The 17818-nt window shown below is 36.6% G+C and overlaps 1 protein-coding gene across 1 annotated transcript; it reads left to right on the forward strand.

The window, feature by feature from the left end:
• Positions 1–13521: 13521 nt before the first annotated feature.
• Positions 13522–17615, forward strand: LOC138347586 (uncharacterized). Its single transcript, XM_069295884.1, has 8 exons — positions 13522–14392; positions 14869–14951; positions 15455–15823; positions 16102–16361; positions 16410–16602; positions 16824–16980; positions 17042–17308; positions 17425–17615. Exons 1-8 carry the CDS (start codon positions 13522–13524, stop codon positions 17613–17615), a joined length of 2391 nt encoding a protein of 796 aa, XP_069151985.1.
• The last annotated feature ends 203 nt before the right edge of the window (positions 17616–17818 follow it).

Raw genomic sequence — 17818 nt, forward strand, 5'->3', positions numbered from 1 at the left:
TTGGTTCGCTCACATAGGAGGGTAAGTGTGGGTGCCAGTCGCAACCCGGTTTGGGTCGTGACAGTTTATATGAAGTGTAATGTGGCTGAATTGAGTGAGAAACTCTTGGCTAAACGAATCAATGAAAATGCAAAATTTCCGTAAGAACCAACGTGTAATGTGATGAAAAAGATGCTGAAAAACTACAAAATTTCCAGCTACAATTTGATGGATTTCAGTCACATTGAAGTAGTTCAAAATGTTGTGTGAACTAAAACAAGTGAGGTCATGGAGGATTGAACCCCTGACCTCACCATGTTAAAAACCATGAAAATAAGTGAGTTAAAAATAATGTGGTGAGGAGGATTCAAAGCATGATCCTTGCTGGAAAATGGAATTATAAAAATAAGAAATGAGAGGAGTTGGATTCGAACCCACAACCTCTCGATCAGACTAAATAATAAGAAGAAAATAAACGTTGATGCATGTGGGAATCGAACCCACGGCCTCTAGGTGAAAAAAGGGAATTTAAAAACAAAAATAAAGTGAGGTTGTGGGGATTCGATCCCACACCCTCACGGTCAACTTTGAAAAGTCAAGAACAAAAGAAAATAAAATAAATGAGGCTGCGGGGGATCGATCATACAAACTCTCGGTCCCAAGAAAAGCGAATGAGAAAGAAAGAAGAAAAAAATAGATGAAGACGTTGGAGCTCGATCTAGGGTCCCATTTGTGTGGACCAAAAATAAAATAAAATAAAAAGAAAAATGTAAGTGTTGTCCAAGAGATTCAAAATTGGGTTCCCTTACCCAAATTCCATATTGATACATAAGTCATACATGAATAAATTTTCAAGAATAATGTTGCCTACATAGATCGAAACTGAGATCTTGGCATACATACAAGATGCATAAGTCTGGTATCACATAATCTAGGAAGATTTGAATCACTTAAATGAACTATGAATGAAGCCTCATGGCTTGTATGTATGGACCCATAAGTCTAGCATACGCTTAGAAGTATGTGAACTAAGATGTATGTAATGAAATGATGAAATGAACAATGAAATGATGAAACATAAAAGGGTAAAGTAAGAGTGTGAAACACACTAAATGGCCAAGTGCATTGGCATATGATTAAATGGACAATAAAATGTTGAAACGCTAGAAGGTTAAGTAAGAGAGTGAAACACACTAAATGGACAAGTGCATTGGCATATGATGAAATGAACATTCACGTAATAAGGGATGGGTAACTATGAAGAGCAAATGTGCTAAAGTTAATGAATGTGGTGACAATATGATAAAGGTTAATGTAAAAGATGAGAGCAATCGAAAATGAGCCTAAGTGAATGGTACCAAAATGTACTCACCGATGAGTGTGTAAAGTTAATGAAGAGATCAATCTCTATGAACACTCTAATGGAAGTATTGAGAATAATACAGTTAATACAAATGATGAGATGATGAATAATCTATTGAGTTATGATGTTCTCATACATAAAGCCATCTTTCGTGACGTATTAGTTGAATGTAATGGAACTTTATACTAGCACCAATAGACTAGCTATGAGCGGTGATGCCTTTTATAGGAAGGGCGGAGGTTCACGTAACTCTCATGATATGAGATTGTCCGGCATTCCGGTATGTGTCTTGTTATATCTCCTCGTATTCAAACCTATACAGCCAATATAGGAATCTGGCGGGGTTCAACACTCATGTACTCTAGCATGTTTTTGGTCACTTTAGCCGGTGATTCCACCATTTTTCCGTGTGGGAGAGACACTGGATTTCATAGTGCTCACATGATCTATGTCAGTTAAAGTTAAAGTTCCCCAAGGAATGAATGAGGCCAGCCTCAAATGATGCACATAATGAAATGAATGATATCAAAGGTGTTAGGATTAGATGATTAAGAGGTGAGCTAGACTTAAGTAATGACACTAGGTCATTCTTGATCATTGCACATTGAACTCCATAAAAGTCTTAAACTACATCCTAGGTATAGCTGGTGTTCACACTAGCCCATGCATGAAATGAAACGAAGTATGTAAGAATGAATGAATGAGAATCTGTGTTTGCTAGTGAAGACTCTCTAGTTGAGGTCCCATATGTTGATCCTTCATTTTGGAAAGTCTTAATGTCAAGTCCATGATTCCAAGGTCTCATGGTAAATGAATGAATGATATGAGAGATGTTATGTGGTATATGCAGAATGATATGAGTTATGTGTAAGATGTTATGTGATGTGTGCAATATGATGATATGAAAGATGTTATGTGGTATATGCAGAATGATATGAGTTATGTGTAAGATGTTATGTGATGTGTGCAATATGATAAGTATGATGTGCATGTTACTCTCATGGCATGACTTTCCTAATCAAATTTTGGAAAGCTCACTAACTTTCCTAATCCCATCTTGGCAAGTCCACTGACTTGACTTTCCATAATCATGTTATTAGGAAAGAGTTGTTCTACTCATGGATGTCTTTGGTGTGTGTTTGCATATACCCATACTTAGTTCAAGTGTGTACTAATCCCATACAGTTCTACAATTTTAGGTGCAGGCGCAGGTGGACGCTAGAGCTTAAAGGTTGACTTGAAGCTATCTAGACGTGGAGCTTTCATCCGAAATTGGTAGGCCCTAGTGCTTTTGAGGATGTCTACCATTATTATCTAGCTTAGATGTAGGCTATAGCTAGTGAAGCATAATCCACTAGTATTTCTTTCCACTTTTATTCAGACTTTGAATTGGTGTCGCTGTTGACACCCAATTTTGGCCTAACATTTTAAAAATTCGTGATTTTGAAGCTTTGTTTATTTAATATCAAATTTTTGTCCAATGATTTTAAAATTCATACATTTTGAGTCAAATACAAAAAAAATGCCTTTCCCACATTGTCTCTCAAACAATTTTCAATTTTGCAATAGTCCCACATCGGTATTTCATCCTTTTTGAGGATTTTTGGGTTTCTATATAAGCCCACTTCATTCACTATTTTTAGGAGAGGATTTGGAGGGAAAAAACAAAAGAATACTCATAAAATTTTGAGAATTCTTGGTTCCCATAGTTCAAAAATTTTAAAGTGTTTTTGTGGTTTTTCGAGTTGAGGAGGTGGAGTCGTCTCTTTCAAACTCGGAGTTCCGGTTCGCTGTCCAGAACCAGGTAAATTTTTTTTCTTAGCCTTGTTTTATTTAATTCCTAGCTCTTTTATGTTTTCTGTTTATTATATGTAGCTTGTTTTGTTTTTTTAGTTTAATGTAGTTCTAAAAGTCAATTAATATTTGTGTTTATTGTAGTTTTAATATTAGCATTATTTTACGGTTCGATGTTTATTTATTTATTATTACTATTATTTTAAAATTGTTAGTCAACTATTTTCTATCTTAACTTTTTAGGGTTTTGTTATTATTCTACATTAATGTTATTTTTAATTTTTATATATATTGGGGAAAATGCACAAGTACCCCCTCAACCTATGCCCGAAATCCCAGAGACACACTTATACTATACTAAGGTCCTATTACCCCCCTGAACTTATTTTATAAGTAATTTTCTACCCCTTTTTAGCCTACGTGGCACTAGTTTGAAAAAAAAGTCAACCATCGTTGGGCCCACAAGATAGTGCCACGTAGGTCGAAAAGGGGTAAAATATTATTAATAAAATAAGTTCAAGGAGGTAATAGGACCTTAGTATAGTATAAGTGTGTCTCTGAGATTTCAGGCATAGGTTGAGGGGGCGCTTGTGCATTATCCCTATATATTATGTTATTGTTGTTTTCATTTCTAATTATGTTATTTTAGTTTGGTTGTTGTTTTCCATATTCTCTTGGGATAAGTTTGTTATGTTTTGTTGATGTTCAGTTTATATATTTTACATGTTGAAGGGGCCAATGAGAAAACTCTCCGTCGGTTTTGGAGGCCTTCCCATTTAAAAAGACGGAAAATTAGTTAAGTTCATATTATTTGTTTTGTTAAATTGGGCCGATGAAAAATCTATCCGTCGGGTTTAGAGGCCTCCCCATTTTAAAAAGACGGAATTTTAATTCAAGTTTATATATTTTATATGTTGAAATGGCCGATGAAGAAATAATCGTCGATTTCCAAGGCCTCCCATGTTAATAAGACGGATTTTTATTTTAGTTATTATTTGAGTTATTTATTTTTATTTATATTATTTTGACACTAACGCTTTTACTAAGTGTCTTTACAGGTACCTGGAGGTGCTTCTCCTTGAAATTATTCGAAAAGTTCGAATTGTATTTCATTCATTATTTTGTGAATATTGACGTTAGGCAAACTTTAGGCCGATAATTATTGCTTTATTGTGTATATTGTGTGTTTATTATATGTGTTTATTTTATATCTTTCCTCAATTTGAAAAAAAATGAATTCAGTCGGGAACCACATTTGTGGATTCCGAAGGGTGCCTAACCCCTTCCCTTCGTAATAATTTAAACCCCTTACCTAGAATCGAACTGGTTTCGTAAATCATTTAATGGTTTCCTAGTTTTTTCCTAAAATTAGGTGGCGAATCTTTTTTAAAACTCGATTATTTTTTTTAAAACTTTGTTAAAAATTGAATCAATTAATTATTTTTCGAGTTGTCACGACGTTTCGCCCTATTTCGACAGATTAGGGATGTAAACAGAATGGCGACTCCTCTAGGGAGTTTAGAGGTTTTAACCAATATGAATTTAATTTTTTTTTTCAAATTGAGGAAATTTTTGTTCTATTGTTATGTTATACTTTGTATTTTTATATTTTGCTTATTATTTGTTTATTGTATTTATTCATTATTTTTTTTATTATGTATATATTTTTTATTGCATTTCATGGCATAATTTCCATCAAATGACAATTAGTTTGCATTAGGACAAAGGAACATATGTGGCTTACCACGACTTCCTTCAGAAAAAACACACAAGTCTAATCTTTGGAAGTAATAAACGAATAGTTGGCTTGCGGTCATCCAACGTCGTTTATTAGCTTCACCCCGTTTTCTGTCCGACTCGGGTAACCGTCACTTCTATACCAATTCTAGTCACCCTAGGATAGAGCAAAATCAAATCCGAATTTTAGCATCAGCCTAAGATGACTCAACACCCAAGGCGTGTTGAGTCCATTAGAAAGACCACCTTGAGTCCATAATGGCTTCTAGCCTAAAAGGACGACCATAATTGTGTGTAATTTGAAGGATGTATACGTCATTTGACAAACCACAGTCCATCTGAATTAGAAGGTTATTTTAATAGTTTACTTTTGTCAAGCTCGAGTTTTCAGAAGCTATCATTCCATCTAAAGGTGTTGACAATCGGAGATGACAAGAATTTCAAGAGGAAGACCCTTCGACAAAGTCTTAGAATAGGATGGTACCCCTACGTGGGATTAAATATTTGTAATTATTTTTCCTTCTTTCTTTTTCCTTTGACTTCATAATTCTATTTCATTTGTTTGTAAATTGTACTAAGTGTTTTGGGGGACAATGGGAAGTTGTCAAAAGGCGTAATACATCTTTCGAATCGATAGGCCTACCTTAGGCATAAAAGGGTCACGTATTTTTATAGGACGCGGAATAATTATTTGTATGCTATGTGATATATTTTAGTTTGTCTTTAATTAAAAATGTGTTGATGTATTTTATTCATTATTTGTGTGATATATTTATTATGTACAGGAACTAACACTTTTACATTTTGAGTTGTTCTTCTTTACAGCAAAAATAAATTTATGTTCAAATTCAGAAATCATTTTTGTTCGAAGTCGCAAGAGACAAGAGGATTAACAAAATTCGAGTCCTTGTATTTCACAAGACGTTAATATCAAGTCAAAAAACGATAAATCAGGGGAGTATTTGACTATAAGGTCGCATCTATTTATTTCATTATTACTTTGCATGACGGTCCTGCTCTCACATATTTCTCATATTTTTGTAGGAATACCGTCTCCGACATCAGTCGGGGATGGTCATAACAGTGTTTGGATCTCGTGAAAATTGGAAGGAGACAAAGATCAAGAATACATCCAAAAAGAGTACAACAAATCACTACTACAGAAATTCGTAGGTTACATTCAACAGACAGCATGAATATGGAAGATTAAGAGGCTATAAAACATATTGGTGAAAGAAAAAAAAACACTTCATGACTACAAATTTTGGTGGCGCTAGACCTAGGAATTTCGTTGAGTTGTCTAAATCTTTAAATTCTTATATGTCTTATCTGGTCGAACTACGCGTACCTGATTCTCATTTCGGTGAGATACGTAGGCAACCCTTCTTGGGTTCGGTATTATCTTTTTCAAAAATATATATATATATATATAGTTTGTGCATATTTTTCAATCCATATCTGGACGAACTACGCGTACCGGATTCTCATTTTGGTGAGATACGTAGGCAACCCTTCTTGGGTTCAGTATAATCTTCTAAAAAAAAGATTTTATAAAAATTGTTTGTGCATATTTTCCCAGTCATATCTGGTCAAACTACGCGTACCTGATTCTCATTTTGATGAGATACGTAGGCCACCCTTCTTGGGTTCGGTATAATCTTCTCTGAAATAAAAAATAAAAAATTGAACATATTTCCCCAGTCATATCTGGTCGAACTACGCGTACCTGATTCTCATTTCGGTGAGATAAGTAGGCAACCCTTCTTGGGTTCGGTATTATCGTTTTCAAAAAAAATTATAAAAAAAGTTTGTGCATATTTTTCAACTCATATCTGGACGAACTACGCGTACCTGATTCTCATATTAATGAGATACGTAGGCAACCCTCCTTGGGTTCGGTATTATCTTTTTCAAAAAAATATATAGTTTGTGCACATTTTTCAATCTATATCTGGATGAACTACGCGTACCTGATTCTCATTTCGGTGAGATACGTAGGCAACCCTGCTTGGGTTTGGTATTATCTTTTTCAAAAAAAAAGAAGGAAAAAAAATTTATAAAGTAGTTTGTGCATATTTTCCAAGTCATATCTGCACGAACTACGCTTACATGATTCTCATGTTAATGAGATACACAGGCAACCCTTCTTGGGTTTGGTATTATCTTCTCCTAAAAAAATTATATATAAAAATTATAAAATAGTTTGTGCATATTTTTAAAGTTATATCTGCACGAACTACGCGTACCTGATTTTCATGTTAATGAGATACGTAGGCAGCCTTTCTCGGGTTCGGTAATCATTTTTCAAAAAAAAATTGTTTGTACATATTGTTAGAGTCATGTCTTCAACCCGGTCAGGACCTATATGGTTAAGAGCATGTAAATATATTCAATATGATGGAAAAGACTAACTTTGCGGTAAACTACAGATTTTCGTGGTGCCTCTTATCTGTACTTTTGTGATGCTTGAAAATTCTCTCGCATTCAATAAAGATAAGAATAAAACTAACCTTATGTTTCATGTGCATTGTGTGGTGAGATTTTGATCAAAGTTCAATTGTGTTACACTGTTGATCTAGAACTTGAATGTTTTTCGAGGAGAAATCATGAGTAATATTTGGTTTGAGAAAGGATTGTACGCCTTTTTGACCCAATTGTGCCTTTCAAAGCCTACCAAATTACATTAATCCCTAGTTTTCTCATTTTGAGCCTGAAACCTTCATTTGGACAACCACATCTTAACCACTACCCTTTTGAGTGCTTACGAGCACTATCCTCTCTTGGCCCAACCTTCTTGAGTGCACAAAGAATGTGCAAATTATAAAAAGAGATCAATGTTTGAAATTTCAAAAAGCAAAGATATTGAGTCTCTCAAAATCAAGGAAGCAAAGACTCTAGAGAAAAAGAGAAAAAAAAGTGGAAGAAATAAAGAAAGGCAAAAAAATTTCTTTACAGGACCAGTGAAAGGTTGGAAGGAAAATATTCCAACAAAAAGGAAAATTATTATAATGAAGAAGTGAATAAAAGAAAAGCTCCAAGGAGTAAGGACTCAAAAGAAGGAAAAAAAAAGAAGAGGAAAAAAGCTCAAAAAAATAAATGCTCAGAAGAAAAAAAAAGGAAGGGAAAAGCGTTAAAAATGAGAATTCAAAAGAATTTGAGAGGGCAGAGAATAATGAAGAAGTTCTGACGCCAAACGCGTACCAATCATTAAGAGCACAAATTCTGTGTGACGCTCAAGGAGGAATTCAGTCACTTTTACTTCAAATAAATATCCTAGCCATCCCTAAGCCTACATTACAAACCAATGACAAGCCCTACATGATCTCATTCCAAATGTTCTCACATTAGTGGAGATCTACATAAGGGTCAAGCACATGGTATCATAGTTGTGTGCATTGAACATTCTTGTGAGTGTGAGTGCATTTTGAAAATGTCCTATAATCAAATGTTTCAAATATGTGTGAAATAGGACTATCCTTTGTCGTGAGTGCACTTGAAACATGAGGATTGATAAAATTCAAAACCTTTGTTTGAAACAAGATAAATGAATCTTGTCAATCCTTAAGTATATTTGAGGTACCACTTGAAGCTGTAGGAATTACCTTAATTCAATCTGTAAAAAAAGGAAAGAAAGAATAGGAGATTTACCTGCAATCCCAACTGTTGGTACCAATCGTGGTGAAGATTTGATTATCTCCTCATACTTCTTTTATTTTTGAAAAAAAAATTGTCTTTTGAGTTGTTCATTATAAAAGGTGTCATTAAGTTAATCTTATATGTGTGAGACGCCTATTTTACTTCATTGGGTTGTCCATACCCAAAATGTGATATGTCTTGTTTTAGGCTTTGAATATAGCAAGGAATACCATTTGCATATTCCATCATGTTCATATTGTGCATTTTCTACTGATAATCTTTCAGATTCTTTGCAGCACTCATCGTCCACAAGATTGGAATTACATTTGACTTGATTCCTGCCTCGACAGGATATATAGGCGCCACGATGGCAAGGTCATATACCCAGTGTGATTATTACTTCTCATTACAATAAAAACTGCGACAGAATTTTTGAAGATATTTCAAAAATTCACAATACAGATAGTCAACAAGTCAAGATTGAAGATCATTTTGAGATGTGCCAAAGTTCTAACTGCGACAGAATTTTGAGGAACACCTCAAAATTCTGATAAGTATTGCCAGAAGCTTGATAACAACTACAAAGAGCATGCATCACAAGTTAATTCATGCATTGAGAGTCAATTCATGCATCCCTAGTTGATATTCATGCATTGAGAGTCAATTCATGCATCACGAGTTAATATTCATGCATTGCGAGTTAATATTCATGCATCGAGAGTCAATTCATGCATTGCGAGTTAATATTCATGCATCGAGAGTCAATTCATGCATCACTAGTTAATATTCATGCATCGCGAGTTAATTCATGCATTGCGAGTTAATATTCATGCATCGAGAGTTAATATTTATGCATCGCAAGAAGATTTCATACCTCGCAGAAATGTATGCATCGCAAGAAGATTTCAAACCTTGCAGAATTCATGCATCACTAGTTAATTCATGCATCGAGAGTTAATATTCATACATCACGAGAAGATTCCATACCTCGCAGAAAATTCATGCATCACTAGTTAATTCATGTATCGAGAGTTAATTCATGCATTGCGAGTTAATATTCATGCATCGAGAGTCAATTCATGCATCACTAGTTAATATTCATGTATCGCGAGTTAATTCATGCATTGCGAGTTAATATTCATGCATCGCGAATTAATATTCATGCATCGCGAGAAATCTCATACCTCGTAGTTAATTCACGCATCGCGAGAAGATTCCATACCTCGCAGAAAATTTATGCATAGCGAGAAGATTTCATACCTCGCAGAAAATTCATGCATCGCGAGAAGATTTCATACCTCGCAAAAAATTCATGCATCGCAAGAAGATTCCGTACATCGCAAAAAATCCATGCACCGCGAGAAGATTTCATACCTCGCAGAAAATTCATGCATTGCGAGTTAATATTCATGCATCGAGAGTTAATATTCATGCATCGCGAGAAGATTTCATACCTCGCAGAAATGTATGCATTGCAAGAAGATTTCATACCTTGCGGAATTCATGCATCACTAGTTAATTCATGCATCGCGAGAAGATTCCATACCTCGCAGAAAATTCATGCATAGCGAGAAGATTTCATACCTCGCAGAAAATTCATGCATCGCGAGAAGATTTCATACGTCGCAGAAAATTCATGCATCACGAGAAGATTCCGTACCTCGCAGAAAATTCATGCACCGCGAGAAGATTCCATACCTCGCAGAAAATTTCGTGCATCGCGAGAAGATTTCATACCTCGCAGAAAATTCATGCATCACTAGTTAATTCATGCATCGAGAGTTAATATTCATGCATCGAGAGTTAATTCATGCATCGAGAGTTAATATTCATGCATCGAGAGTCAATTCATGCATCACTAGTTAATATTCATACATCGAAAGTCAATTCATGCATCGAGAGTCGATTCATGCATAGCGAGTTAATTCATGCATCACTAGTTAATATTCATGCATTATGAGTTAATATTCATGCATCACGGATTAATATCCATGCATCGTGAGAAGATTTCATCCCTCGCAAAATTTCATGCATCGCGAGAAGATTCAATTCCTCGCAAAAGTTTACATATCGCAAGAAGATTTTATACCTTGCGGATTTTATGCACTGCGAGAATATCTCATCCCTCGCAAAATTTTATGCATCGCGAGAAGATTTCATCCCTCGCAAAATTTGAACATCGCGGGAAAATATTCATGCCCTGCATGCAATCATGCACTGCCAGAAAAAGAATCGTGCATCTCAAAGGAAATATTTATCCCTCAACGTCAACTGACGTTAATGCCGAGGAGAGAAATTGAGTGTCGACACGGTGGAAGACACTGTCTTCCACTTAAATTGCATTTTAAGTTGACGAGTTTTATCTCAATCTTTATCAAGAGCATTTGAAAGAATGAATTCCTTCAAACAAAAAAATCAAAAAAAAAATTTAAAAAAACAAAAAGAAAAACAGGTGCAAACTACTTCAACAAGAACGCAACACATCATGGAACCTTTTGGAGACAGGTTTGGGATTGACTTCAACCAAATGCAACCGCACTTCTCTACAAAGGTCATGTGTTCGGTCAAAATTGGGTTTGTCAATTTTCGTTGTCCACGATTTCTTTCATCAATCATACACAACGAAAGGGACAACTGTTAACACCCAATTTTGGCCTAACATTTTAAAAAATCGTGATTTTGAAGCTTTGTTTATTTAATATCAAATTTTTGTCCGATGATTTTAAAATTCATACATTTTGAGTCAAATACAAAAAAAAATGCCTTTCCCACATTGTCTCTCAAACAATTTTCAATTTTGCAATAGTCTCACATCGGTATTTCATCCTTTTTGAGGATTTTTGGGTTTATATATAAGCCCACTTCATTCACTATTTTTAGGAGAGGATTTGGAGGGAAAAAACAAAAGAATACTCATAAAATTTTGAGAATTCTTGGTTCCCATAGTTCAAAAATTTTAAAGTGTTTTTGTGGTTTTTCGAGTTAAGGAGGTGGAGTCGTCTCTTTCAAACTCGGAGTTCCGATTTGCTGTCCAGAACCAGGTAAAAAAATTTTCTTAGCCTTGTTTTATTTAATTCCTAGCTCTTTTATGTTTTCTGTTTATTATATGTAGCTTGTTTTGTTTTTTTAGTTTAATGTAGTTCTAAAAGTCAATTAATATTTGTGTTTATTGTAGTTTTAATATTAGCATTATTTTATGGTTCGATGTTTATTTATTTATTATTACTATTATTTTAAAATTGTTAGTCAACTATTTGCTATCTTAACTTTTTAGGGTTTTATTATTATTCTACTTTAATGTTATTTTTAATTTTTATATATATTATGTTATTGTTGTTTCCATTTCTAATTATGTTATTTTAGTTTGGTTGTTGTTTTCCATATTTTCTTGGAATAAGTTTGTTATGTTTTGTTGATGTTTATTTTATATATTTTACATGTTGAAGGGGCCAATGAGAAAACTCTCCGTCGGTTTTGGAGGCCTTCCCATTTAAAAAGACGGAAAATTAGTTAAGTTCATATTATTTGTTTTGTTAAATTGGGCCGATGAAAAATCTATCCGTCGGGTTTAGAGGCCTCCCCATTTTAAAAAGACGGAATGTTAATTCAAGTTTATATATTTTATATGTTGAAATGGCCGATGAAGAAATAACCGTCGATTTCCAAGGCCTCCCATGTTAATAAGACGGATTTTTATTTTAGTTATTATTTGAGTTATTTATTTTTATTTATATTATTTTGAAACTAACTCTTTTACTAAGTGTCTTTACAGGTACCCGGAGGTTCTTCTCCTTGAAATTATTCGAAAAGTTCGAATTGTATTTCATTCATTATTTTGTGAATATTGACGCTAGGCAAACTTTAGGCCAATAATTATTGCTTTATTGTGTATATTGTGTGTTTATTATATGTGTTTATTTTATATCTTTCCTCAATTTGAAAAAAAATGAATTCAGTCAGGAACCACATTTGTGGATTCCGAAGGGTGCCTAACCCCTTCCCTTCGGAATAATTTAAACCCCTTACCTAGAATCGAACTGGTTTCGTAAATCATTTAATGGTTTCCTAGTTTTTTCCTAAAATTAGGTGGCGACTCTTTTTTAAGACTTGATTATTTTTTTAAAAAACTTTGTTAAAAATTGAATCAATTAATTATTTTTCGAGTTGTTGCGACGTTTCGCCCTATTTCGACAGATTAGGGATGTAAACAGTCGTTTGTCAAAAATATGTTTAGTCAAATTATGAACTGATTCTTTCATTTGATTATCTCTTTATTAGATGGTTGATTTGTGAATGCCTATGATGTTAAGTATAATGTGTTTCACATAAATTGAGAAAGCAAAAATATTCAAATTTTCCGCTAAAATTAACCTACCTGAAGTAAGGATGACGTATGCAAGCTTGTCTTCGACCTATGAGAGGTCAACGATGCCGGTCTCGTTTGGGGTCTAAATTTTGATCGTGAAAAAGTTGGTATTAGATCCCTAGGTTAAATTCCGAGAATAATGAGTTCACATAAACCACATTGAGTAGTTTCTATGTCATGGTAGTGAAGTGCACCACTATCCTGGATTAGAGACTACATAATGCATTGGAAAATCCCTTCTTCTTTTGTGATGTTATGAGCTTGTATAACATCAATCCCTGTTGTTTTCAGAGATTGAATACTAGGAGAACCATTTGTCATAGGAGAGGAGGAGCAGCTACTGGGGACAATCAGGTTCCACCCCAGGCTCCATCTGAAGGAGTAGCTATGATGGTTAACCCTACTTGGTTGACTGATGTGGAGGTGCGGGCATATCTAGCCCACATGTTAAAGGACATCGCTATGCATGCTCAGTCCATGAACCAGGTCAACCGGAAAAATGTTCAGAGGGAGAACCCACCGGTTCGTAGATGGGCTGACAGGTTGAGAGACTTCACGAGGATGAATCCTCCTATTTTCATAGGGTCTAACACTTTGTTAGATCCCTAGGAGTTTGGTGGATGAGGTGCATAAGGTTTTGGTAGATATGGGAGCCACAAATACCGAGAAAGTAGAGTTGGCTTCCTATAAGCTCAAGGATGTTGCACTGACTTTGTGCAAGATGTGGCAAGATAGGCGAGCTTTGGGCGGAGTTCTGGTCACTTTGAAGCTGTTTAAGATAGCCTTTCTTGAGAGATTCTTTCCTATAGAGATGAGGGAGGCCAAGGTTGAGGAGTTCATCAACCTTAAACAGGAATCTATGACAGTCAGTGAGTATTCCCTGAAGTTCGTTAAACTGTCAAGGTATGCTACTTCCCTTGTATCTAACAGCAAAGATGAGATGAGCAGGTTCCTCACAGGAATCACCGGAGAACTAGAGGATGAGTGTCGATTTGCGATGCTCCATCATAACATGGACCTCTCCAGGTTGATGGTGCATGTCCAGCAAGTAGAGGAAAGCCGGAAAAAGAGGGGTGTCCGTGATACTAGGAGGCCTAAGCCTCATGAACAGGAAGGTCCTAGAAATGGGGGCAACAGGATCCGTGAGCAGCCCAAATTCAAAAAGGGGCAACAGAGTTCTGGGAACTCTAACTTTCAGAGGAACACATCACCTAGAGGAGGAAGACCCGAGCCCAAGAAGGGCAATGGAGGTGATATGCAGCATCCCAGAAAGAATTGTGCCAAGTGTGGTCGTGCTCACAATGGAGAGTGCAGAGAGGGAACTAATGCCTGTTTAGGTTGTGGTAAGAGTGGACACATGGTTAACGACTGCCCACAGAATAGGGGTCGGGGTAAAGGTAATGCCCAGCCTAGACCTAATCCACAGGATGCAGCAGCAGCCGAGCCACCAAAGAGGAACAGGTTCTACGCCCTTAAGGGAAGGGAGGAGGAGGAGAAGTTCGCTGATATGGTCACAGGTATGGTGCAAGTATTCTCAACTCCTGTTTATGCCTTACTTAATCTAGGGTCTATGCTTTCCTTTGTAACTCCTTTACTTATTCTCACTTTTGAGATATTGCATGATGTTTTACATGATTCTATAGTGGTTAGTACACCTTTAAGAGAAAATGTAAGAACTGATAGAGTATACAAGTATTGCCCAATAGTTGTAAGTGGTAAGACTATGTGAGTAGACTTGGTTAAGTTACCAATGCATGATTTTGATGTTATTATTGGCATCGAATGGCTTCATAGTTGTTATACTTGTATGGATGTCGTAGTAGGGTTGTGAGATTTCATTTCCCTAATAAAAAAGAGCTAGTCTGGGAGGGGTACAACTCGAGTCGTCCTAATCCCTTTATTTCACACCTTAAGGCCAATAAAATGATGTCCAATGGATTATTATGTCATCTTGTGAGTGTTAATGATTTACATCATGACATTCTTTCCAAAGACTTAGTGCCTGTAGTGAATGAGTTCCAAGATGTATTTCCTAATGATTTCCCTGGAGTTCCTCTCCTTGAGAGATTGACTTTGGTATCGACTTAGAACCCGATACAAAACCAATTTCAATTCCTCCTTATAGAATGGTTCCATCTGAACTCAAAGAGTTGAAGATGCAATTAAAAGATCTCATTGATAAGGGTTTCATTCAGCCGAGCATATTGGGCGCTCCAGTGTTATTTCTGAAAAATAAAAAAGATGGAACCCTTACAATGTGTATCGATTATCATTAGCTCAACAAAGTCACTATCAAGAATAAGTATCTACTTCCCAAAGACAGCCTTTCATACCCATTATGGTCACTATGAGTTCCTAGTTATATCATTTGGTCTCACGAATGCACCTGTTGTATTTATGGATCTCATGAACAGGGTCTTCCGTGAATACCTTGACACTTTCGTCATAGTATTCATTGATGACATTCTCATATACTCTAAGACCAAGGACGAGCATGAACATCATTTGAGACTAACCTTGCAGGTTCTTAGACAACATCAGTTATATGTCAAATTCAGCAAGTGTAAATTCTGGTTTAGATCAGTGACTTTTTTGGGTCATGTTGTATCCGACAAAGGTGTGGAGGTAGATCCACCAGAAAGACTGAGGTTGTTAAGAACTGGCCAAAACCTCTTACCCCCACTGATCTCCGTAGATTTTTGGGATTGGCTTGTTACTACCACAAGTTCGTGGAGGGTTTTTCTTCCATTGCATCCTCATTGACATCTTTGACTAAGAAGAAGTCTAAGTTTGAATGGATGGAGACTAGTGAAAAGAGTTTCCAGGAGCTCAAGGAAAGACTCACATCAGCCCCGGTGCTTACTTTGCCTAAGTGTGGGGTGAATTACACTGTTTATTATGATGAATCTAGGGTTGGTTTGGGTTGTGTTCTTATGCAGGGTGGTAAGGTAATAGATTATGTGTCCAGACAGCTCAAGGTTCATGAAAAGAATTATCACTCATGACCTGGAGTTGGCAGCTCTTGTGTTTGCACTGAAATTGTGGAGGCACTACTTGTATGGGTGCATGTGGATGCGCTCACAGTCCACAAAAGTCTCTAGTACATATTCAAACAAAAGGAGTTGAATCTACGTCAACGGAGGTGGTTGGAGCTGTTGATGAACTATGACATGAATGTCCACTGCCATCCAGGTAAGGCTAATGTTGTAGTTGATGCTTTGAGTAGGATGAGCATGGAAAGTATACATCCCATGTTGAGGATGAGAAGAAAGAGTTGGTGAAAGATATACACAGACTGGCCAGACTGGGTGTGCGGTTAGTTGAATCTACTAGTGGGGGTGTTTCTGTTCATCCTAGTTCTAAATCATCCTTATTAGTTGAAGTCAAGGAGGGTCAACATCTCTGTCCTGTGTTGATGGAGCTGAAGGACACCGTGTTGGATAAGATGAATGAGTCTTTTGCTTTGGGAGATGACAGCATACTCAGGTACTAGGAAAGGCTCTGTGTACCAGATGTGGATGATTTGCGGACCAGGATCATTGTAGAGGCCCATGGTTCCAGATATTTCATACATCCAGGTTCCACCAAGATGTATCATGATATTAAGCAGATCTATTGTTGGGATGGAATGAAGAAGGACATTGCAGAATATGTGGCCAAATGTCCTAATTGTCAACCGGTTAAGGCAGAACATCTTAAGCATGGTGCTCTTACACTGATAATTGAGGTTCCGACGTGGAAGTGAGAGGCCATTAATATGGACTTCGTGGTTAGTCTTCCGATGACTAGGAGACAGCAAGATTCCATATAGGTTATTGTGGACAGGATGACTAAGTCTTGCCACTTAATCCCTGTGAAGTCTACTTACAGAGCCTAGTATTATGCAAGACTCTACATTGATGAGATTGTGAGATGCCATGGGATTCCTTTGTCTATCATTTCTGATAGGCTCAGCTCACTTCACATTTCTGGAGATCCTTCCAAGAGAACTTAGGCACGCAGGTAAAGCTTAGTACTGCCTTTCATCCTAAAACTGATGGGCAGGCACAGCGCACCATTAAGACATTGGAGGATATGTTGAGGGCGTGTGTTATTGACTTCAAAGGTATCTAGGACGACCATCTGCCCTTGATAGAGTTCTAATATGATAATACTAATCACTCTAGCATTGGCATGGCAAGCTTTTGAGGCGCTGTACGGTAGAAGGTGTAGGTCTCCAGTTGGGTTGTTTGAGGTTGGAGAGTCATCCATTTTGGGTCCAGAGATCATTCATGAGGACTTAAAGAAGGTTAGAGTGATTAGGGACAGGTTGGCTACTACTTACAGTTGGCAGAAGTCTTATGCAGACAACAGAAAATGGCCCTTAGAGTTTGATGTTGGTGACCAAGTCTATCCGAGATATGTTGGGCCATACGAGATCTTACAGCTTGTGGGTGAGGGGCCTATGAGTTGGCATTGCCAATGGAGCTAGCTTCTATTCATCCAGTCTTTCATGTCTCTACGTTAAAGAAGTGCCTAGGTGATCCTGCATCGATTCTACCTGTTGAAGGTTTGGGAGTCGAGGAAGACTTGTCCTATGAGAAAGTACCTGTTGAGATTTTAGATAGACAGATCAAGCGGATAAGGAACAAGAAGGTTGCCATAGTAAAGGTATTGTGGAGGAATCATCTTGTTGAGGATGCTACGTGGGAGGAAGAGGTCGATATGAGATCCCGCTACCCTCATCTTTTCAGCCTTTAAGGTTATACTTCCTACTCTTAAGTCTAAGTTTCCTTATCTCTCTATTCTTTGTTGCTATTGCTTGATTCTCTATAGTAACTATGTTATGATCTGACTGGCATTACGCTAGATAGATAGTAGTGTCATTCGGGGACGAAAGTTCCTAAGGGGGGATAATGTAATAACCCTAAAATGGATGTGCTAAGTAAATCTTAATGTGTCTA

This window comes from Solanum lycopersicum, chromosome 3 (assembly GCF_036512215.1).
Source record: "Solanum lycopersicum chromosome 3, SLM_r2.1".
Classification (NCBI taxonomy): Eukaryota; Viridiplantae; Streptophyta; class Magnoliopsida; order Solanales; family Solanaceae; genus Solanum; species Solanum lycopersicum.

What these genes read in the sequence shown, in the direction of transcription:
- LOC138347586 (XM_069295884.1), top strand. Translation starts at nt 13,522, where the DNA reads ATGGGAGCCACAAATACCGAGAAAGTAGAGTTGGCTTCCTATAAGCTC. An exon ending in TCCTTGAGAGATTGACTTTG is followed by an intron (nt 14,952 to 15,454) that starts GTATCGACTTAG and finishes ATTCTGGTTTAG; the next exon opens with ATCAGTGACTTTTTTGGGTC. An exon ending in CTCTTACACTGATAATTGAG is followed by an intron (nt 16,603 to 16,823) that starts GTTCCGACGTGG and finishes CATTTCTGATAG; the next exon opens with GCTCAGCTCACTTCACATTT.